Source organism: Cavia porcellus, unplaced genomic scaffold (assembly GCF_034190915.1).
Source record: "Cavia porcellus strain 051 isolate PalLab524CR breed Dunkin Hartley unplaced genomic scaffold, mCavPor4.1 scaffold_4, whole genome shotgun sequence".
In the NCBI taxonomy this organism is placed as follows: domain Eukaryota; kingdom Metazoa; phylum Chordata; class Mammalia; order Rodentia; family Caviidae; genus Cavia; species Cavia porcellus.
Window position 1 is genome coordinate 60,802,867 of NW_026947487.1, and position 24,298 is coordinate 60,827,164.

The 24,298-nt window shown below is 52.4% G+C and overlaps 1 protein-coding gene across 2 annotated transcripts in view; it reads right to left on the minus strand.

Moving 5' to 3' along the window:
- Nucleotides 1-1,571: 1,571 nt before the first annotated feature.
- Nucleotides 1,572-24,298, minus strand: part of Nkd1 (NKD inhibitor of WNT signaling pathway 1) — an 88,540-nt gene continuing 65,813 nt past the window's right edge. For both annotated transcript variants that reach the window (XM_063247139.1, XM_063247140.1), the window contains 6 exons: nt 18,147-18,253; nt 14,753-14,848; nt 10,325-10,472; nt 9,909-9,993; nt 8,332-8,459; nt 1,572-7,631 (listed from right to left, as the gene is read on the minus strand). In XM_063247139.1, coding sequence (XP_063103209.1) covers nt 7,042-7,631; nt 8,332-8,459; nt 9,909-9,993; nt 10,325-10,472; nt 14,753-14,848; nt 18,147-18,253 — 1,154 coding nt within the window. In that variant the 3' untranslated portion in view covers nt 1,572-7,041. The remainder of the gene's footprint in view (nt 7,632-8,331; nt 8,460-9,908; nt 9,994-10,324; nt 10,473-14,752; nt 14,849-18,146; nt 18,254-24,298) is intronic.

Consider the following 24,298-nt stretch of genomic DNA (forward strand, 5'->3'; position numbering starts at 1 on the left):
TGATGAGCTACGTTACAGAGAGGGAAACCAAGGCACAGAGAAGTCAGGCCCCATATCCAGTGTCACACAGCTGGTAAAGAGCAGAACTAGGGTCTAAAGTCATTACTGCCAATCATGGGCCATTCCACCCACCCTAACTGAGCCCTGAGCCTGAATACTGTGGTCCGGCTCCTGGTTCCTGCCACTTTCCAAACTTCTATCGAATCTAAACATGCAAGATCTGGGATGTCAGGTCCAGATAATTTAGAGCCAGATCCTCCTGTGTCTGTAGGAGCTGCCGCCAGTGTCTAAGGTGGACAGGGCACTGCTGGGTCCCCTGCTGCCCACCTTGAATACCACCAAATTGGCAGCCTTCCTGTTCCCCACTCCAAGGGAACTTAGGGTGGTGCCTTTCATTCAGTGTTCCAAGCATAAGACTTTCCTTCATGTTCCCCACCTTACTGAAGCCACATAAGCTTTCATAGGCCCACTTTACAGAGAAGCAAACTGAGCCTAGGAGGTGAGGCCACTGCACAGCCAGAGGGAACCAACGAATATTTGGAGCTGGAAATGTCTACCCACTTTAGTACTTTACAGAATGTGGGGCAGGATAAAGGGGAATATGCTGTGAGGGTCTCTAGGCTGCCCCTAGAGGCTTCCTCCAAAGGCCTTCTATGCTTGCAACACCCATTGGCCCTTTTCCTCTCTAAAAGTCTCCCTTCAACAGGCTGCTTTCTACTGGCACAGCTGACCCCCAGGATGAGGGAGGCTGGGGTCACGGGGGACAGGTGGTGGGATGTGTGCTATCTGAAAGTGTGGGTACTCCTTGGCTCCCACAGATTGCTGCTATGTGGAAATGTGAGCCTGATCGGAAAATGTGATCTCATTTTCTGGTTTTTACACAAAAAGCCTCAAATCTAGATTTTTAGGTGAAACCTCTAGACTTTGGAAATTCATTCAAAATGACTAAAACCACGATAGGTCACACATTACCCAGTGGGTAACGCTAGGTACGGTGCCAACACTCGGAGCTGACTCGCAGAGGCAGCGAGACACAGGCAGGGAACGGGAAAGGGCAGGAGGGGCAGCTCCACACTTCACAGCTTCCAGGGACTGTGGTCGGGCAGGCCTTGCCTGGTGCTGAGCAACACTGGTCTGGTCTGACGCTTGAGGCTCAGGATGCTCCCTCCCCAGATGGTCTTTGGCAGGCAGCGGAGGCCATAGGCTGGAAGAGGCTTGTGAGCTGGTCTGGGCTATTTTGGGGACAAATGTCCATCTGGAACACATGCCCCGCCTGGAGTCTTAGTTCTCTAATTTCTACAAAGGGAGGAATTCTTGCCCTTCCACAACAAGTTACTCAAAACCACAATGAATATTTGATCACAATTTTCATTGGTTTCCAGGGGAAAAAACCTAAGAAAACACAATAAAGATCTTTTCCTTTTAAATAAAGCAAAGTGACAGCTTTCCTTTAAAAAGAAGAAAATAATACAAGACTGTAGGGTTCCCTCTCCCCCATTTTCTTGTTTTCCTTTTTTCTTTTTGGTTGTCATTAACTCCCTTATTTAGCAAAATTAAAACTTGGCAATGTGTTGCTTTCCCAAAATTTTATTTGAAATGTTCCTGGACACACAGGCAGGAGGATGCCATGCATGGACAGTCAGAGGTGTGAACGCTTCCGTCCCTCCCTCCTACCTCCCTTCCACTTATCAACTGTCTACTAAGTGCGTACTCTAAGGAAACAGCACTGCCTCCGAAGCCCCTGCCTGCAGGGACCTAGCAGACCAGGAGAAAGGCAACGCCAGAACTGGGGATCCAATCCTCCCACCGCCTGCCCGCTTCTACCCAGTTACCAGCTAGGGCAGCTCTAGGAAGTGAGGCCTTGTTGGGAAAGGAAAAGCAGGCCGCCAGCCTTGACAGAAGCATCTGGAAAGCTGCAGTCAGAAATGCCTAGAAAAAATTGCTTTGGTGGTGTAGGTGGAGGTCAGAGTTCAAGTGGCGAAAGGCTAAGTCTTTCCACGCTCTTGGTCCTTCTCTGTGGCTCACACTGAGATCTGAGTGACATCCAGGGTGTCCTGGACTTCTTCTCAGGCTTGTTCTGGAGCCCTGATAGTTCCTCAAGGAACCTGTACTCTAGCCTTAAAGACTCTAATCCTCTCCTCACATCTCTCTCCCTGCAGACGGGGAGCTGAGGAAGAGCCCTCAGATGTGACCCCGCAGCAGCGCCTCATGGTGGCAGAGCCGGACTCCACAAGCTTGCAACCAAGTGGGCTCTGCAAAAGGTAGGACCACAGTTCTCCAGGCTGGCCTTGGTCCAGGGCCCTGAGGACACGTGTGAAGGTTGGAGAGTGAGGTTTTCAAGAATTTGTGCCTGTCTCCCGAGAGCCAGGGAGGGCAGAGACTGTGTGGTCTCTGCACAACAGCTCACTCAGATCACCCTAGGTGGAGGACAGTCAGTCTCAGTAAATATGGCTCTCTTAGGGGGCTGTTGGCTATAGGATAAGGGCAGGGGTGTGTTACAGGATTCTCTAGTCTTGTCTCTTGGCCATCATGGCCATTTGCTCCAACATCCATATAGTATTGGGTTCCCAGGAAGGGCAGGGCTCTGTCTCCTGTACCAGTTAGTGCTCATCCTCCTTGAGGCAGCCCCTGGGCCACCACCCTGCTTGTGCCAAGGCGCGGGCCCTGTGGGTCATTAGGCCATGTGTGGTCTTTAGGCCCAACTGCAGCACCTTTTTCTGGGAGTGAGGAGTGCATCAAAAGTACCCTCCTTGTACTGCACTGGGCTCTGCCTGCCTCCACCCCTGCCAACAGGCTGGCATGGGCCAAAACTTTGCCTGGGGGTCACTGGTGGAGGAGGGATCCTCTTGTCTCTGCCAAGGTTATGGGTTAATAGGATTGTTTTAAGTTGGAGAAGCAGGGGAAAGAGGATGCTGTCTACGTGACTAGCTAGCTGGGGATGGGTACCAAAGCTGGGCTCTGCCAGTCCCTCCACAGGACTTCTCCTGCTGAGTCAGCTCATGCTCATGCCTCTCCTCATGCTGGAGGAGATGCAAGGTCTGGGAAGCTCTACGCTACTAGGAAAGTCACTGGAAGGTGGCAGCCCTGAGGGAAGGCTTAGTTAGGTTCAAAGGTCTGCTGCTGTGGCAGATGATGGGACCAAGCACCAGACCCGACCCCACCCCCCAAAGCTGTGACTGTGCAATGTGATAAAAGTATGATGCCTTGGAAAGGGGCCCTGGGCATGGCTTTTAGGAGTCAATAAAGCTGGTGGCTGACCCATCTATGTTCACTCTGTAAAACTCACCCTTGTACATGCCTGGGCATCTGCTGCATGGCCAGCAGCCCCATCTTCCAGGAGCTGAGGGTGCATTCTCAGCCTGCTGGCTCTGAGCACATGTTAGGGCCCCATGGTACGGACAGGCCTTGCAGCAGCTGGGTAATTAATGTGCCACATCCAGTACTGAGGTGCAGGCAGGCCTGCACCTCTGAGATCACCTTTTCTCTAGCCCAGCAATAATTTGGGATTTGACTGCGAGAAAAGGAGGGAATGTCCCCCTCCAAAAAACAACTCCTCCTGGCTGTTTGCTTTGCTGAAAAGTATTATTGGCATGCTGCACATGAGCTCTCCCACCCCAGCCTCTTGGGAGAGGAAAGCAGGCCCTGGTTTCTGGTGGTCTCAGCACCCAGTGACACAGCAGAAATATGGGTTGTTCTGCAGCCAACCAGCTAATGCCATGTGCATGTGTGCCCACAGCCAGCAAGTCCTTCTCCTTGCATGTTCTCCATACCCCAGGACCCTCATGATGCTGAGTTCAAGGCTCAGAAACAGCACCTGTTCTCGGGAACAGGGGTCAGCTTTAAAACAAGATCATACTTCTTGTCCACGGTGGCCTGCAGGAGCCTGTGCTCAAAACCTCACATGGCTACCCCTCACTTGCTTTCCCTCACCTCCTTGCCCTTTCTCCCTCCCTTTTATCTTCTTTCTTCTTGTTTCAATTTCTAATGTCATACAACCACTTCCAAAGGTCACTTACAATAGCATCGAAATGGCCGTTGTGTCGAAGCCTTCTGTCACCGGTCCTCTTGCCAGTGCACAGGGAGGCAAGGCATATACAAGGGCCCTCACATACAGGGTGTGTGTCAGAGCGTGGGACGAGAGATGACTCACAGGCCTCCAGGAGGGGACAGTGCCTCTAAGCAAGAGAAGGCAGAACAGCTGTTAGGAGAAGGGGGCAGAGCTCCATGACCGAGGGGTAAGATCTCCAGATATATTAGGTTGCAGAGAAAAAGGGCACAAGTATGAATAGTATGCTGTTCCTTGAGTAAAAATAAAAGGGTGGGGTGGGAAGGGGATTAGGCAGTAACTACAGGGATTTCTTTCTTAAAAATAGATCTAAAATTAATGCCGCAAAACATCAGCATTTGTAAACTCTAGGTGGTGTGTTTAGTTACTGTTATACAATTTTGCGTTTCAAATTTTGTGTGTGGAATGTTTTAAAATTACAAAATTTATATGGGGATGTATCTTACACACATGCTTTTATTCTGGTAATGAAGGATGGCTGACACATTGATGGTGCTTGCCAAGGGGACACGGAGGCACGGCTGTGGAGAGAGTGCCGGGCCTTGAACCCAGGCACCAGAGACTGTCCTCTCAACCAGCACCCACACCTGCAAGGCCAGAAGGCCCCAGGAAGCCAGCATCAGGATGCTGGTGGGCTGGGACAGGGGCAAGTTGACCTTTACTATACACTTTTTATACTATTTGAATCTCTCACATGTACACAGCACTACTTAGTAAGTGATTTTTAGAAGCTGGGGACATCCCAGTTCCCAACAAAAAATAGAACCCTCAAAGGGTGGGGCAGGAGGGGGCAGTGACCTCCTCTGAGGCTGACTGCTCTGACACCAGCAAGTCCAACACTGGCTGGGCTCCACTGCCATGGCACTCTGGGCCTAGGAGCCATTAATCCGCATCTGCCCAGCACCCCTCCCTGTGGCTGGTGTTGCCACCAGTGGATGTGTGACCCCCGACAGGTCATGGTGACTGATCCAGGGATGGTCTAAACCAATTCGTGTCTTTGCAGGGCTTTTCTCTAGTAAAAGAACCTTCCCTTCTGCTGTGGGACCCAGGATTCCACAGCCAGGGCTTGACACAGGGAGGCCAGAGAGGGAAAGACAAAACCAAGCCCCAGCTTCATTCATACCTGGATCCTGTTATCTCAAGCCAGCTCCCTCCTTTGCTAGTCTGGGTATATTTACCTCACTTGAGGTGGATCCTGACTGGATAGAGTTACACCCTACACAGTGGTTAAGGGATCCTACGGGAGACTAGAATCCCAGCACTACTACCTCCTATGTGGTCTCCAAAGAATGCCTTACCCTCTCTGAGCTACAGACACACTCCCTGACCTTGCGCGGCCTGTCTTGTAGGGAGGTCCTGTACTGATGTATCTCACAGAATACAACTCAAACTCGCTACCTTCAGAAATAACTGCTTGCTAACTACATTAATTTAGCTCAAGGGTCCCAATCAGGGGACAGTGCAGCAGAAAAAGAGGGCAGCTGAGGGCAGCTGATATCTGGATTCACTGCTCTGAAGACCCACACTGCCAAGCTCCCTGGTCCCCTGGCTGCAAATGTCTTCACCAGGACTCAGAGCAGAGAAGGGCGAGGATGTTTGTCTCCCTGGCAGGTCCCCATAGCTGGATGCATCCCTTGAGCAAAGATCATGGCTCCTTCAGGTGTCCTCAGTGCCCAGCCCAATTTGGAAGATGGCCCACCTCAGGCCCAGGGGTTAGAGTAGCCCACCACAATGCCATCCTGAGGTTCTGAAGACACTTTGGCAATAACCCTTTATTCAACTCTCCTCAAATTACCCAATTTGAGTATGGAATCAGTTTTATGGTTAATAGTAGTCTATTTCCTGGTCTCCCCAGGCCCTGGCTACACGAAACCCTACTCTGTGGAAGATGGTTACTCAGGATCCTAACTCGGACCACCGTCCGCAGTCCTCTGAGCTTCTACACTCTAACAGGTCTCTTCAAATCTGCAGACCCCAAGCCCTGAGAAAGGTCCTTCGAGGAGAGGCAAGTGGCTATTTGTATCTGATGGACATCAGCCCCATCAGCAAACACACATGGTCACATCTGGACTCAGGAAACACCCAGAGAAGCAGACCTTCAGTCTTGCACATCAGCAAAAATACCTGAGAGCATATTTATGAAAAGGTACAGAGACACAGGCAGCAGCATCTACCTAAAGCACAGAAAGCTGCCAAGAACCACGTAGGTATGTGCTTGCTAATGTTAAAACACCACATTTCCATATGCTCAGTCACAACCAACACCACACAATTGCTTGATCCTGGAAAACCTGCTTGTTTATGTAGCTGGTTTTCCCCAGCAGTTTCCAAAATGAGAAGCATAGTGGATGGTTACAGGGACGGTCCTTAACCTGTGTGCATCTTTGAAAGAAGAAAGGAGAAAGAGGAGAAGGAGAAGTGTATTTTTGTGTTGCACATGGCAAAAAAGCTGAGGCTGGTTTGAGGCAAGGAGCATGATTCCACTGGAAAGGCATGAAAGGTGACTCCAGAAAGGACAGCTAAGGTTCCGACATAAAAACAACAGCAAGGAGGTCGCACATCTGTAGTCCGCTGAAATCCCTGGGAGCGCAATGCAATCAGGTGAGGGCAAAACTGAATTGGAGGAACTAAGAGGTAGCAGCTGTTTGTCTTATTGGAGATTTGAGGGCCTCGAAGCTGGACAGGGGAAAGGGGTTCTCCTGGAAGAGACTGGGGGGCGGAGTTGGGGCTGGGGGCTCCTGTGGCTGCAGTCCCAACCCACAGTCAGTTCTCAGGTAAGTTACACAGTCCCACATATAAATTAAAGTTTAGTTCTGTGTTTCCATATATCTCCTACATGAAGGCTACCTAAATATTAGTGGAGTAACAATAATTATTAATAACAATAATCATCATAATAACAATAATTAATAGAATAATAATGCCTTGGGGTGTCAGGGAGGGTCCTTCATATGGCGGAAGGCCCTGGTGAGGCTCTAGGTCTGGTAGAAGTGGTGGTAATGGTGGTGATGTTCATGGTGGTGGTGGTGCTCATGTCTCTGGACCGCCTGCCCAGCTTGGCTCTCATACACCACCACGGCGGGCAGCTCCCTCACCTGCTCCCGTCCCAAGACGGCACTCCCAGTGGCCAGTGGTGCCTGCAGGCCCCGGCAGCCCGGCTGGTTCTCCTTGGCTCGGTGCTTGTGCTTCTTGTGCCCCAGGGGCGCCAGGCTGGGGAGAAGGGCTGGACTGCCAGCCAGGTGGGCAGAGGAGGGCACGGTAGGGACAGCAGGTGCCAGAGGGGGTTTGCTTCTGGCCCCTCTGGCCACTTGGCCCACACCCATGCTCTTGCCCTGGGCCTTGGGGGATCTCACAAAGTGCTTGCTCCCATCCTGCGTGCCCCGAAGCCGCTGCTGGAGCTCCGAGACCTTGGCAAATGGGGTGTCAAGGAAGTGGAAGGAGCCTGGGTCCGCACCTTGGGACTTCCGGTGTGGGACGTGGATGGCTTCTGGCTCGTGGGAGCGAGATCGAGTAGGGTTGGCGGTGCGGGAGGGCAGTTCTGACTTCTGGGCCACTGAAGGGGAGCCTAGGAAGCAAGTCAACAGACATTTAATGAGCACTTTCTGTGTGCTGGAGCAGAACTTCAGGAGTCACCCTGCCCTCACTGCACCAAGACCGGTAACACCAGCTGCTCCTCGTCGGAGCTACACCCCAGTGTGTCTGTCCTTTGTTGCCTTGGTGGACAGCTCTCTGGGATGACCTTTCCTATCTGCTAACAGGGAGAACTGGTAGGTCTGCGGTAGGTCTTCAAAAACGATTCTCTGAGAGAGCTGAGCAAGACAGACATTGGCAGAGACACTGATAACTAAGGTCTGTGGGCAAGAGGAATTCTATTTCCCAGAGAATTAAACCCAGGAAGGGAAGGAGTGAGGGGAGTGAGGTTTAGCAAGAGTCCACGGACGTGGCAGGCTGACAGAGCAGTGTTTCTCTGGATGCAACAGCTGTGAGGGGTCAGAGCGGTCACCTTGGGAACAGAGTTGGGTGTGGTGGTGGTGGGGAGCTGCTGGTTTTCATTATATCCCAAGCCCTTGAATACTGTTCAACTTTACGCATGTATTACTTTAATTTTGAAAATGTTTAAAAATGTTACCTCCTTCAAGTAGTCTCTAATCTACTCAATAAAAGTCACACCTCCACTGAGCCCAGGGAAAGGGTTACCACACCAGGCAGTTGGTCCAGCCTGTCCAGCCCTAACCCTCCCAGCTGACCCCAAGAGGGGACCTCACCAGGCCCAAACTGGGATGTGTAGTTTTCTATCCCTGCGAGATCTAAGTAGTGGTTTCTCCTCTCGATGTTCTCATCCACGCAGTGGTGATAGCAGCCAGACTGCTCCAGGCGGCTGTCACCCTGGAACCTGTGGTGGAGAAGGCAAGTGACTGGGGCTGGCCCCAAGTGCCAGGACACCACCAGGGCAAAGGCACAGTCTCCATTCATTCCTTTCTAGGTCTTGCAGGGTAGCAGAGGAGGAATAAACATCTCAGTCTGCAGCTCTATTTACCCTTGCACACTAAGACACAACCCACTGCCTGGCCTTCCCAGCACTTCTGAGAGGCGTGAACAGGAACTTTGCTCTGAACAGACCCAAAGCAAAGATGATGGGTTATTGGTCAAAATGTGAGGATGCTCAAAAACCAAGCTTCAAACCACATGTGCCCACCATAGGCAGATGGCCCACCCACGGCCTAGCTCCCCAAGGAGGGTGCACGGCAGAAAACCATAAACAGTTGGAATGGAGGCTGGCAGGCTTCTGACATCCCCCAAAGCCCAGCACAGGCCCTCCCTGCTCTCTCCCTGCACACACACACACACACACACACACACACACGCATGAGGATTGGAGGAAAGGCTCCCTTACCACCTCCAAGAACATCCGTGATCTGCGTCACCTCCCTGACTTCCTTCCACATGCCTCTGCACTGTGCCCATCTCAGCCCCTGCCTAGATCCAGTGGCTTCCTCGCTGCTTGCTCACAGGGTGTGAACACAGCCCCAAACTTGCCACACAGCGTTCCTCAATTTCTCACTGCTTTCTCTTTAACTAGGCCTCCCCTACCCACAGCAGGTAAAGTGATAACAGCTACTTGATGCCTCTCAAGTTCTTACCACAAGTCTAAAACCCCAAAGCCCGAAAAGAGAATGTTTTTTTAACTACTGAGCATCCAAGCCACCCTGGAGGAGGCAGAATGTCTAGGGCAGTGATGGCAAACCGTGAGAGCTGAGCGCCCAAACCGTAACCCAAACCCACTTGTGTACTGCAAAGTGCCCACACTGCAATTCAACCTGAATACTGAAGTTTTAGTTTAGAAAAAAACCCCATATGTTAACATTTTATCTTAAGAGAAAAATAACATGAAGGACTGGGGATTTAGCTCAGAGGCACAAGTGCTTGCCTGGCAAGTGTGAGGTCATGAGTTTGATCCCTGGTACAAAAAAAAAAAACCCAGAGAAAAATAACATGAGTACCACTGGCCCAAGGTCTTCGTCTCTCTGAGTGAATATAGACACATCTCCAGTAAGAACACCCCATGGTGGTCTCCAGGCACTACTCAGGCCCCCTGTAATGCAGGATAAGTGCACCAGGATCACTAGCAAATGAATCCAGAAAACAGCCAGTCGATGGGAACCTTCAACTGGGTATTTTTTAAAAATTTTCTGACTTCTGAATCTGAGCATCTGAAATTACTGGTCCCCTGCAGAGATCCCAGATAGGGCCTCTATCTCAGCATCCCTCAGAAGAAAGGGCTGAGCTCACCCTGTACGTGCTTGCAGGTACCAGCTGCCGCCCTTGCCCACACCTGCCATACCTGAGCGGGGCTCGCTGCTTCTTCTCCCAACTTCGAAGCTCCTCAGCAGGTTTGGTCTCTGCTCTGGGCCTCACACTCTGCAAGTCTGAGCTCCGCCCAACAAGCACAAGAATCACCAGTGAGCAGCGTGCTCCCACCTACTTGCCAATCCACCCCCCCATAGCTCCTCTTTGAGGCCCTACCCCTAACTCCCCCGTGCCCCCACAAACACAAGACTTCACTGTGACCTCTGACCACACCCATGCCCACCTCCCTGCCTTTTCTGGCCTGCCCTCCTCCGCCAAGGGTCTGTTGAACACAAGCAGCTGCCTGCAGAAGCCCCACGGCCCACCAACCTCCCAGGCAGGCTTTGGTCCTTCCTGAGATGGGGGGGGCACAGGGTGGGAGGGGCACCGCCTAGATCCCGCAGCTCTCACCAGCCTGGTTGACAAGGGTGCTTCTCTTGCTCTGGCTCCCATCTGGGGCCACAGTGAGCTTCACCCGCAGAGTCTTGCTTGACGTCGGGGAGTGGTTCACGGAAGAGTCGACCACCTCATAGATGGTGTGCAGCAAGCTGGTGATGTCCTGCACAGGGGGTGGGGAGGAAGCCCATCCTGAGCCTCAGCCACAGAGCATCTCCAACACAGCACACAGGGTCTGACCGATGCTTCATTCAGATGGGCTGAAGCCCCATTCTACCCTAAAGCAGAGCTTAAGGGAAAGATTTGGATGTGGGAATTTATTTGGGAGATCTTAGGAAGCAGGGATGGGGGAGCAGAGGAGCAAAGGGAAAAACTAAGAGAACAGGTTATGGTCATGGGCTTTAGGAATTTGGTGTCACTGGGGCCCTCTGAGGGCAGGTGTGCAACCTGTCTCAGCAGCTTCACCAGATGTGGCAGGTTTACAAAGCAGCCCATCCCTCACCAGCAGAGAGGAGCTCCAAGGATGTTATGCCCCTGCGCTTTCAGGGGCTGAGCCAATTCCCTGCACCAGAAAGGGCTTGTGGAGGTCACTGTCCACTATAGCAATTAGCAGATTCAACAATAGGCCCAGAGAGTGTGGGACGGGGCACCAGCAGGTCTGAAGAGCACCTCCTGAGCGACACCTGGTTTTAAAAGCAGGTGTGTCTTGACTATGCTGGAATTGCACCCTTCCCAAATGCTCATGCTGAGGTCGTAAGTTGGCTGCAGCTGGAGGCAGGAAGTAATTAAGGTTAAATGAGTCATCAAAGTAGGCCTTCGTCTCATTGGGCTGGTGGCCTGATAAGAAAGGAAGACACAGCACAGCTACCTCCTTCCTTATAAGACACCAGAGAAGGCAACCACCTGACAGCTGGCAAGGGAGCCCTTGCCAGGAACCAAATCTGTGGCTGTGCCCACCTTGGATGCCAAACTTCCGAACCCCAAGAAGTACCCTGGTATGGGTGCACAGTAGCCTAGGTCACTCTCAAGACCCACTGGTCTGTGAGAACCCAGCTGCATCTCACCTGCTCTGCGGCCTCAGTGACCTCTACCCAGAGCAGGGGTCTTTAATCCTCCTCCACGAGGTGTCTCAGTCTTCCAACTGGGAGCACAGGTCCCAGGGCTAGGCCTCTCTTGGGTCTAGGAATCTGTTCAGGTCACTGATCTGAGGGCAGCTTCCTACTTTAAGTGACACTGAAACTTTTGGAAAAGACATTCTCTCTCTTTCCATGAGGTCTGTGGATGGTTGTCTGTTTAGCGATTCTTCCTGGGCTCAGACTCAGCCCTGGAGCTGAAGAGCAGGGGTGACACCAGTGCTGCCATGACCAGGCAGGTGTAGTGAGAGGCTCAGGGTGTGGGGTGCTGAGTACCTGCTAGCCACACAGCTCAGCTGATTGTCCTCTGATTGTCGGCTGAGAGTTAGCTCAGGGAAGCCAGAAATCCAGAATCTTCTGTGAAATCTTAACCACTGATATTGGTATCTAATTTAAATCTTAATGAAACCCCCTGGAGGTCTAGACCAGAACACGTGGGGGCCAGACTGAATTGTGTTGGTCACCAGTTTGAAACCCAGGCTCCAGTTGCTTGCCCACTCCTGGATTGACCATCCCAGCTCTGCCGGTGAGGCCCAGAGACTCCTCTTCTCCCTTCTTTTCCTTCCCTGGAGCTCTGCATAGCCAAACTGCCCATACTGGAAGCTCATGAAGGAAGTGGTATCAGACAGATGGCCAATGGGTCCACCAATAGCATCCTCCAAGCCCCACCTGCCTTAGAAGGCCTGGGCTTCTGCTCTGGGATCTCAGGAGGCTCTGACTGATTGGGGCCAACCTGCAGGCATGCCCTTCAATTCCTGCATGAAAACCAACCCCTCTGACTACAGAGGGCCAGGCACATGGGAGCAGCTGCTGCTATGGTTTGCATCTCGAATATTCCCACAGAGGTCCACGTGGTAAAGGCATGGTCTCCCGGGTGGCACTGCTGGAAGGTGGTAGAGCCTTGAGGAAGAAGGGTGTCATGGGAGATCTTCAAGTTACAGGGGACCATGACCCAAAGGAGATTGTGAGATCCTAGTCTCTTCCTCTCTCTCTCTCTTTTAGTTCCTGCTGGCATGCGCTGCCCTACCACAGCCCCAAAGGCGACAGGGCCAACCCAAACTGTGAGCCACAGTAAATCTCTTCTCTTAGTAAGCTGGTCATGTTGAGTATCTGTTAGGTAACAGGAAGTGAACACAGGAGCCTAGAAGTACTTCCTGTGTGAATGAAACCCCAAAGGGTGAGTTGGAGACTTGGCCTGGACACCAGCTCAGGGCTGCTGACCCAGGGAGATGGGATCCTACCTGTCCCGGCACACAGCTCTGCCTGCTCATAGCTAGAAAAGTCGAAGGGAACAGAACTTAAAACCAGGCTTGAGAAGTGGCTGTGGGACTAAGAACAAGCCAGGGGATACACAGACTGGGTCCTCCAGGAAGCCAAGCAATCCTCCTGTCCCCACTTGAGAGGAAAACACAATCCAAAAAGCACTTGCTCCAGGCCCAGGCTTGGCCACCTCCTTTAGAAAGCTTCCCTTCCTCATTTTCATCAACAGGTCCATTAAAGACGAACAGGCCACAAAATCTGCAAGCAATATCTGCCCACAGGTCTCTTCAAGGTCTCCATGGTGCAGAGCACACACACGAGGCTCCTCAGCATCTTGGGACCCACAAAGGCATGAAGAAGGCAGCTGTGAGGAGCCGAGGCATCTTCACCATTGCCCATGTCGCAAGGAATGGAGTTGCCACTGCACCATGACAAGCCTAGCCAGGCTGTCTGAGGAGCTGGTGAGATTTGGTTGCAGGCAAGAAGTTGACCTTCTGAGTGTGGGAAGTTGGTGGGAGGGTGAGACCCAGGTTAAAACTGGCAATAATCATCTTACTACTGCCAGGGGGAGAGGCTGCCTGATGAAAAGGGACCAGAAAGAAATCCCTGAAGAACACTTAGTCCCAAAGACACCAAGCCTCTGGACCCAGCCATACCAAATGTCAGGGCCTTGGACTGAGGTTCAGGTACCTGAGCCAGTGTATTCCTTTCTGTCGTTACTTACAGCAGCTGAGCTGGGGTTCTATCACTTCCGTGATAAAGAATCCGGAATGGTTACCAGTGGCAGCTTCCTCCTCTTACCTGTTCTAATGTCCCCTAAACCACAGCCTGAGGAAAAGGTAGTCTTTGTAACCTGGGTCTCTCCTCGGCTAGCATAAAGACAACCTCCTACACTAATCACAGAGAGGCAAGTGCTGGCCCTGGCCCAGAGTAGAGAGAGGAAAGCAAAGCTCCAGGGTCTCTGGGACACCTGGAGGTCCAAATGCAGGACCAGAGGCAGGTGTGGAGCCCAGGAGTGATGAGCACAGACCCTTGTGCAGGTGCACAGAGCGCTGGATCTGTAGCAGGTCTCACTGCTGCACATGAGGGCCCTCTGGGAGAGAGATAATGCCAGATGGTAACGAAGTAGACACAGGAGCAGAGAGGAATACCAAACCTTAGTGACTTCCCTTGGCATCTACAATCAGCTCCAGGTTGCCTGCCAGGCCTCCAAAGCCCAGAATATTGTCCCTGCCACAGCTGAGGCACTGCTGCAAAGTAGCCACCACACCACTTCCTTCCATTCTCTAGGTGCCCACTCTGCCCAGCTCTGCATGCTGGTGGCTCAGCTCTAATGCTAGGCTGCCTCCTCCAAGAAGTCTCCCAGGATGCCCCACCAGTCTCTGTCATGCCACCCCGGTTACTTCTTTCATAGGACACATCACAGCTTATGGTTATACTATAACTGTCTTCTGCCTCCTGCATCAGATTTCAGAACATAACGTAGGAAAACATGTCTATGTACTTGGGCCTGGCACATAGCAGGTACTCAATTTTCAAAGACAAAGGCATGGGAAAAAAGTGAGAGGGAAACAAGCTGTGGGAGAGGGCTTCAAGGGGAAGAGATGCAGCCATGCAGAAGGGACAGGAGGAGAGGACAGGGCTGGGAGCAAAGCCATGTCTGCAGCTGTGACTGAAGAGCACCTGGTGTGACAAATCCTCACTCTGTGCTCCTGCACCCAGAGGTGCTGCATGGCCTTGGTGCCCAGGCCTTCGCTTTAGACAGGAGGATGTGCTAGCGAGAGAAGCAGGGCGAGACTCCACTGGCCTTCTGCAGCCCAGCCCTTTTCTTGCAGAGACACTGCCCAACCGAGCACGGGGGAGTCTGGCTGCCCTTTCCCACCACCCCTCCCCAGTTGCCACAGCTTCAGGACACCCCTGTCAGTCTCTGCCTCTGCGCCTCCCTGCAACAGCCTTCCCACAAGAGCAAACACAAGGGACAACACTGCTGACCTGGGTGTCTGTGCTTGAGGCCCTGGCGCATGGCAGGAGGCCAATCAGGGGCACTCACCTCACGGGTGACCTTGCCGTTGTTGTCAAAGTCGTACAGGGTGAAGGTCCACTCCTGCCGGCTGTCCTCCTCCACAGACACATCACACTGTAGCTCCTGCAGACACACACAGAGGTGGGGCTGGTCACCCATCAGCTGAAAAACTGACTGAGGGCCAGCCACAGGACAGCCCCTGCCCTCTGCCCTCCCAGACCTGGAAGAGGGAAGAGCCCATTGACCAAGTATGAGCAGCCAGGGAGAGAGGCCCTTGGGGAGCCCGCTGTCTCTAGGTTGTCAAGAGACAAGAGAGTCACAGGGGCTGGAGCAGAGGCTCTGGAGCCCAGGAAGGCTCAACCAGAATCAAGGGCCAGAGCCTGCTGGAGGGCCACAGGGTGCAGCAACCTAGGAAGCCAGGATGGGTGAATCACCGAACTGAAGGCAGAGGGACGTGCACAAAAAGCTGGGATTTCAGAGTCTGCCTGGGGTCCAGCCTCTGCTTAACCTTCCAGAGATCTGAGACCACATTCAGGTTTCTTGGTGCCTCAGTTTTTCCTTATATGAATTATATAAAATGACAGTCTCTATCTCAATAAGGTTTGGGGCAAGATGGGGCTGGGGATTTAGCTCAGCAGCATAAGCACCTGCCTTGCAAGCAGGCAGTCGTGAGTTCGATCCCCAGTACCGATGAAAAGACAAAAAAAAAAAAAAAAAAAAAAAAAGAAGTTTGGGGGAAGATTAAAAGTCCTTCCCCACGCAGCCTCCCTGCAGCTGTGGAAGGAACATTCAACCTCAAGCACCCTGCTTCTCTGCCCAGGGGCCACTCCCAAGAGCCAGGGATCCAAAGTCCAGAGGTCACCAGACAAGGGAAGGACAGGAGTCTGTGAACAAATGCTGAGTCTCCTTAGGAATCCCTCCATGTAACAAAGCTGAGTACATTCTATAGGGCTCCTGGGAGGTACCTCCTGCCAGTGTCTCAGTAATCCATGTGTCAACTAGCTCTGCAGTGGCTCCCTTCCTCCTGCCCCTGGCACCTGCTCCCTGTGACCCTCCCAAGGACATGCGCATCATACTGGGTGAGCCAGAGGCAAGAAGCATTGTCGACATATGCCGAGTGCCAGACAGTGCCAGACACACTGTCCAGGGCACAGAAGAGTCTGCTAATCCAACAATAATTTCATTATCATTATTCGCAGCAACCAGTGATGTCTAATCCAGGAACTTGCACTGGAAATGGGTGCTCCATCCCCCAAGCTTTGCATTCAGAGGCTGGCTGAGCACTTCATGGAGATTCCAATAGGACAGGAAAGACGGTCATGTGAGGAAAGACAGTCAAGATCCCAAAACTCTCTGCACAGGATTACACACTGCTCCCTGATTTGTCTCACCCCACCTCTTCTGTCACAGCGAAGCAGGTGCCCTGGCTTGCCCAGCACATGGGCTGCTCAGTCCCCAGAGGGCAAGGACAAGCCCCTGAGGGGTGACAGGACTGTGCAGAGCACAGTGTCCCTGCCCCAGGCTTCTGCAGTTTCAAGCTGGTTCCCACTAGCAGTTCTCAGGTGGCCCACGCTGAGTTCAAAGCTGGCTTCCCTTAGTTGTGACAGGTCCCTCTGACACCTGCCAAGTGCTTGCTCTGCTCCCTGAGGAGACATTTCACGTGGTGCTCCATACACACATACCTGCACACGTCTGCACACACACCCTTACACACACCCTATGTGCACACAGCCCTACACCCATCTACATGCATCCCTAGACACATTCCTACACGTATGTATATCCTTACACATTTGCCTACCCTTACACACTTGCACATGTACACACACCGGTGCCTACACATACACCCCCATAAGCACACCCACACACAGCCCAACACATTCACCCAGAGTGTTTACCTGTTTCCAAAATGGCTTGGGTTTGAAGTTCAGAAACCAAAGTGAGCAACTGTCTCCACCTCTGTCAGTACGGGCCTCGGCCCCAACCTTACCCACTTGGGCTTCTCTAGCACTCCTCACTTCAGGCCTAGCTTAGTCCCTGGACTTGGCCAGCCACCCACAAATAGGCACAATGGGCCTTCCAGGTCCAGCTGCCTGGGTTCAGCCTTCCGTCTGAGGGATTGGCAGGCTTTGTCAGGCTCCCAGAAGATCCTGCAGGGACCTGGTGGGGCTGAGCACAGGACTGTGCTCCAGAGAACAGGGGAGTCCTTAGGCCCTCAGCTCCACACTGGCCATGCTGCCTTAGCTCTTGGAGGCGGGGCCTTCACTGAGTCCTTGCCCCCTTTCCTACAACCCCTCCCCCAAGTAGGCTGTGATTCCCAGGCCACAAGCTGCCATGTCTGCCATGAGCCAGCCGCCAGCCTTTGACCCTGCTGCTCCCTCCACCTGAGTGCCCTCCTGTCCCAAAGGCTGTTGTGCCCCTCAAGTCCTGCCCCACGCTCCTCACCCACATTGCCTGCTCAGTCCTTGCCTGCAGTGCCCTCCCAGACACTAGTGAGAACTTCCACAGTGTCCATCATCCTGCACTCTGTCCCCCTGACACGCTGTGTCCCTGCTCATAGGTTCCCACCTTGTCACTGTGTGCAGGTGCTGGGCCTGGGTCACTCCTTTGTCCCCCTGAGTACTGCTCTAAGAGGGCAGGTCCTGTGCTCGGTTATCCACAGGGCCGCCGACACTGGCCTTGCTGATGCCGCACACCCTCTCCAGCACTCCACCTAAGCAGTAGTGTGCTGGTGAGGGAGTGAGGGGGACATTAAGAGACTGGCCTTGAAGATGCAGCTGCTGTGCTGACTCAGGAAGGAAAGCGGGGAGGGTGGAGAGTTGCTGGCAGGCTCCCCAAAGGCCGCCAGGTCCAGCTCTCAGCACCTGGCTGTGCTAGGTACACAGAAGGGGGTGAGTCCACCGTTTAGGTTGGCCAAGACAGGTTGAACAGACCATAAGCGCTTGGGGTTGCATCCTTTGTGCTGACTACATTGGGAAACTAAGGCATAGCTGGTCAGAGACCAACCCAGGACCTCTTGCCTCCCGGTCACCTACCCCATCTGGGAGGACCCACATAGCCCATACAGCCTCTGGAGCTGGAACACTTCACCAAGGAAACTGAGGTTGGAGAGGTGACAGCCACAACAGGGCTGCAGTCCTGTATCCCCTCATCCACTTTGATAACCTCCTCAGGGCTCCTGGGTCACTGCTCAGCCACATGCTCTGGGGTGGCCTGTGCCCAGCTGAGAAGGGGGCAGCACTGAATCCTCACAGCCTTTCTGGGCCTCAGTGACCCCAGATGCTGCAGGAGGAGCCTCTCTTCATGCAGGAAAGGGGTATCCTGGCTGGGGAGCTTCCCTCCAGGCCTCAGTCTTTCTCCTGGCCAAACACCACAAAGGAGAATCCACTTATCTCCTCAGGCCTGAGGAGATAAAACTTACTTCAAATTTCAACTGCTTCTTGGAGGCTGGGCAAGAGTCACTGGCTTTCTCCATCCTCTTCTCATCTCCACTGCCCAGGCCATCAGTCTTCTCAGGCGGCAGGGCCACTGCATGAATGGGAAGTGTTAGTGAGGATGCATGTCAAGGTGGGCCCAGAGGTGGCACTGCTGTGACTTTGTCCTCAGGGTCTGGTGTGAAGACAGCCTCACCACTCCTGCCCTGCGCATTGGCTGCCATCCAAGTCCCCCTGTTCTCCGCCCCTGCAATGGTGCAGGCCTGCCCCAGGGAGGCCCTCTTTATGGTTTGTCTCCGAAGCACAGGTGTTGAAGGCTTTGTCAAATGTAGCTGTGTACAACAGTGGTGCCTTGAGAGGCCACTGTATCACAAGGGCACTAATCTCAAAGACCTGCTATTAGGAGGTGAGGCCTAGTTAGGGAGCGCGCACCTTTAAAGGGAGTATTTGTCTCCTGCCCTTTCCTCTGTCCTTTGCCTCCTGTCTGCTGTGCGGTGAGCAGCTCTGCTTCACCAATGCTATCTGCCATTCTGTTCTGGCTCAACACAGGCCCTAGGGACCATGGACGCAAGCCTTCAAAGCCAGGAGCCAACATAAACTTTTTTCCCTTTTAGTTGTTTATCTCAGGTGTTTTGTCACAGCAATGCAAAGCTAACGTTATCTTCTTTATGATACATCCCCATGCGTCTCTCAGGTTATCCCAATGGACCCCCACTCTTTGCTCCAACTTACAACCTACCACTGCAGTGCTCGCAGAGGCAAATGACTGCTCAGGAAGATCAAGCCACAGAGCAATGGACAAGGTCACCAGGGACCTACTACAAGAGGGACTGTGGGGACCAGGGCATTTTCTGCACAGTCTCACTGCTTTCGGTGCAGACGTTCTGACCTCTTCAAAGATGGCCCTGCCTAGGCCCAGCATATGGCACATTAACAAGGGACATGAGGAACAGAAACAGCTCAGCCAGGCTGATGCGCACACGTACACAACATCTTCAGGGAATGCACTCAGCCTGGGCTTCTGTTCACTTGGTGTCCAAAGGTCACGATTAGTTTTGCATCCTTCCAGGAGCAGAGGGATGTGTGAAACCCTATGATCTACTGGCACTACTTCTGCATGAGGTTTCACAATGGTATCATTTCCAAGAGGTTCTAGGAAGGCAGTGCTGGGTGGCACTGTTGTCCTGGGCCAGTGATGGCAAACCTTTTAGAGACTGAGTGCCCAAACTGCAACCCAAAACCCAGTTACTTATCACAAAATGCCAGTACTGCAATTAAACCTGAATACTGAGGTTTTAGTTAAAAACTGTGATCCAGTGCTCAGCTGCAGGGATGTGGCTCACGTGCCAACAGGAGGCCCTCGGCCTTGCTTTCTCAGAACCTGCTCACAGCTACCCTTGGCAGAGTATCTCTGCTCCCCATGGCAGTGGTCTTGTCATCCTCCTTCCCAGATAAACAAGCTGGTGTGCTCCTGCTCCAGGGACCTTCCCCACCATTCTGACCTCAGGATGGCTAGGCTGCTGGGAGGGCCATACAAGGAGTTATGCAAGAAGCTGAGATGTTCCTAGCAGACAGGAAGACCAGGAGGACTTTCCCAGACAGTCACGAGCCTGGAGAAATGATGGGTCAGGCTAGGAAGCCAGGTAGGGGCTTCGCACATCCCCTAACCCCTATGCTCACTCACCCTGCTATATAGACCATCAGCCACAGGGAAGGCACAGCAGGGACTCTATGGGGTCCTCTATGGGGTCACAGCTACAGTGTTCCTGCTTGACCCCTCCAACAGGTTGAAGGTGTCTTCCCAACATGGTGATCTGCGGCACTCCCCACAGTGCCCTGCAAATCCTGGTACCCCTGTGCACCTCCAGTGCCAGCCACATACAACACTAACCAAACATGCTGTGTTTCCACCACGACCCTGTGAGGTAACCGCCATGACCCCGTGAGGTGCAGAGAGGCTTTGCCAACAAACATCAGAGATGGGATATAAACTTAAGTAGCATGAATCACACTCACCATCCCCCCAACTAACAGCCCTCTCAGCTTGACTCAGAGGACCCAAGCCTCTCTCCACCGGCCTCTTATCATGGAACTAGGGGAGTGGCTGTCTCTGCTGGGGTTCAGCACCGTGATTCCAGGAAGGTCTTGAACCTTCCCTAGATGTTTCAGTTTAATTTCCCCAGTGGTATAAAGAAGATGCCGAGTCTCTTCCCAGGAGGCACTTATGTGGATTCAACAAGCTATGGCTGCAAAGGGCTAAGAACCAAGGTCAGTACACAAGGTCCTGGCCACAACTAGAAACAGTCAGGGGAATAACAGTCACATCCTGTGACTCTTTTAGGGGTCAGGGCACTTGGTTTCTCAAAACAAAGGCTTCTGCAGTCAAATGGATACACAAGCATTATATCAAATACACCCAGCTGGACAGGGAGTAGGAGAGTAAGAGGGGCTAAAGATAAGGGTGCTCCAGTTTCCCAGCACAGACAGGGTGGGGACAGGAGGCCACAGCTCCAAGCAGGGGTCTCTCCCCAGACAGCCAGGCCCTCTGGGTTATCTGCCCCTGCTATAGCCAGCAGCATGCAGGGTGCCTCTGTTCCTCAGCACCCACATGGCAAAGCCACATTCTCCAAAGCACTCAGGAACACCTGTCAGGACCCAGGTCTCAGGTACTGATCCTGGGCCTATGCGGGTAGACACAGAATGATACAAGTGAAGCACAAACCTGAAAGACTGAGATTTCTCAGAAAGGAAAACTCACTGGAAGGGCTGAGGGCAGGTCTCTGGCATCCTCACCACAGGGATGGTCACTAGGGCAGGGCACTGATGTCGTCTGCTCTGATACTATCCATAATATGGAGGTGCTCCCCCAATCCTCATTCTGCAAAGCCAGCCACCCTCTCCAGAGGGTTCCCAGCTCCTGGGGCAAGGGATCAGCTGAATGACTGGCCAGGGACCAAAGGCCAGTCAAGAACAGAGCCTGGGCCGCCCTAACTGCTCTACCCTAAAGCTACCTGGTACCCTGCTGGGCCACAGCTGCCACCACCTTGAATCCAGACAGGACACCAAGTACAGCCACTTCCACCAGGCCACAAGTCAAGTGATATTCCTATTACTCCAAAGAGCCAGGGAACTAGAGCTCCCTTCATTCCTAGCATGAAGTGAGGTTGCCAGCATCTCCCACAGGTACAGATGAGCTGTCGAGTGTCACCATTGAGCAGGCACACCTGTGGTTCCTGTCTTCTGATCAGTCACCGACTGGCCTGGGCAGCTGTGGGCAAGGCTTTGACATCTCTGGACCTTGGTCCCCTCGTGTATAAAATGAAATACAAAGGGTCTCCTTCACAGAGCTGCTAGGAGAGGGCAATGAAGAAACTGCTCATTTGGCAGTGGCCAGCACACAGCAAGCACTCAATAAATGCTGTCATAGCCAAGCCGAGCCACAGTCACAGCTGACAACCCAGATCCGATGATTGCTGGTACCTCAGGGAAACCACACTGAGAAACCACGGAGATATCATGGCCTGAAACATCCTCTATTCACTCCTCCCTGATGGGGTAAAAGAAGAAAAAGAAAAAGAAGAAAGAAAAACAAAGCCTAGTTCCATCTTCAAAGCTGCTGCTTTCCTCTGTGAGGTCCTGGCTGGAGATACAATCCAGCCAGGCTTATCGAAGCCAAACTTCAAGTTCAAAGGAAAGTTATCAGAAAAGCACCTTCAGGTTCAATGTTGCCTTTCATGTTCCACTTGATGAAACCCACAGACAAGGAACCTCTGTCCCTGTTCTCTCCCTCACAGGGCACCCTCCCCTGCCATGCACTGAGCAGCCTCAGTCCTTTCTTGTCCCCTCCTTTCTCCTTGCCCAGAGAGTAGCATCCCCACCCCCACTCCCAACCCTTGTGTCTTCTCCAAAAATCAACATGAGCCACATGGACCCCGATGCCAGAGGCAGGGGCTGGGACTTGGGCCCTATGTGTGATCTATAGATGGAAGCTCTGAAAACAAGGCCAATTGCTATGCCCCTGCATCCCCGTGACCTGCACTCTCCCAGAAGCTCACGGGTGGGCAGTATGGGGTGGATAGAGCACTCTGCAAGCCACCCAGACCACATTAACCACAGCATAGAAGACAGACATTTCCTCAAGACAGACTGGCAACTGAGTCCGCATTCTTTCTCCAGCTTTGGTCCTGTTCAACACAGCCACACACCCCAGAGGACCTTTCATAGGACATGATTTCATAGGGTCTCTAAGCAGTCTCAAATGTCAAGACAGTACTTCAGGAAACAGTTTGAAAGAATGGGAAGGGACAAAGGAAGGAGGAAACCAATGCCTTTCACTTGCCTATGAAGTACCTTCAGATGACGTGGAGCAGGAGTTTGGAAGCTATGCCCTTCAAATCCAACCCAACCCATAGGTTATCTGTAAATAAAGGTTTATCGGGACATAGCCATGCTCATACACTGTCTCACTGTTTTCATTCTGCATCAGCAGAGCTTAGTAGTCGAAGCACAAACCCTACAGCACACAAAGCCTACAAGAAGCACTACTTGGCCATCTGTAGAATTCTGTGGGCCAGGCTACGTGCCTGATGGGCACAGTGTGGACTGGATTTCACCGATTACTTGCTTTCTTGACTGGAAACCCTTGTGTGGTACACAACGTCATACACAGAGGACCAGGCAAAAAGGAAATATCAACACTGTTTTCTTAAAATCAATTTTTAGTCCAAGTGAGTCTGGGGGCAGTGGAGCTCTTTCTGGAAGCTACTCCCTGTCCTTCCTCACACCAGGAACACAGCCACAAGGAGTCTGCTCTGTGTTTACCAAATGACGCTCCTCTCCCACATTAGCTCCCAACCTGGCTGCTCTCCACCCCTAGCAACTGCCAGATTAAATGCATTACTTGACCATCTTCACCCGGTTCCCTTTGATGTTCCCTTCTCAGGCTTCAAAATACCTTTTGGAGGGAGATCAGACAGCATTAAACAGAATTACTAATTAATTAAGCAAAGTTAAATTTTAAACACTGTTTGTTGTGTTAGCCAAAAGCCTGAACAGAACAGACTTTTTTCTTCAACTAAGATCAAAGAAGTCTCTTCCCTCTCCCCTCCCCCAGTTTAAAAAAGGTAAGGAGGAGGAGGACAGAAAGTGGAGACTGAGGAAGTACCTAGATGGTGGCATCTGTGATCCTGGGTCGAGACTCCCACACCTCCCTATAAGCTCAGTGGCTGGCAACAAGGTTTAGCGGTGACGCATGTATGGAGAGCCAGAAGCACAGTCACTTTCTGGGGATCACGGACCCTGGCAAACAGCAGTGAGCCAGGAAGCAGCAAGGCACGACCTGCCTGGCCTGAACTGCTGATGGTGCCAACTCAGACAACAGGAGCAACAAGGCTGGAAAAGGAAGCAACCCGACACCCTCCTGAGCAGCCTGGCAGCATGCACCTTGGGGCTTCTCTCCGTGATCTGGGATCATCTGGGGTTGTGCAGAATCAGCTCTGTGAAGTTGGCTGTGCACTGCACAACCCCAGGGGGCGCCAGACATATATCAGACACTACAGATATATGGCTTGCTCACGATACTTCTTGAACAGATGGCAGGCAGGTGTCTATAAGGGGAGTGCCTTTTTCTAATTGATACAAATGCATCTGGAGCTGGTGGGGTGTGGTCTACTTCCAGTGATCAAGCACTTCATTCTGTACAGTTCCACCTGGGAGCCTCTGATGGCCACAGAGCGGCCCCCATGTCTGCACTGCCAGAATGTGTGTTTCTTGTGTGCTGGAGGCTGCTCCGGGGCATCCACAGTGTCCAGCACAACCCATATGCACATGCACCAGAGACTGCTCCAGTGTGCTGAGCTGCACCACATGCTACAGGTAGGACAAGACAGGCTGGAGTCATAACAAACATGTTATGAATTCTGGCACGATCGAGATGGAGACCTGGCATGGAGGAGAAGGTAGCTGAATTTTAGGCTGAAATCCAAACCCTGGGTGCTATCAGCAAATGCCAGTTTATCTTAACACAATCCAGAAAAGCCTGGTTGAGATTCCACTTTGAAAAAAAAGAGACAAATTTGAAACAGAATTATGACTAACTTAACCCCAGTAAAGAAAGAACAGAAATTACTAACACGTCAAC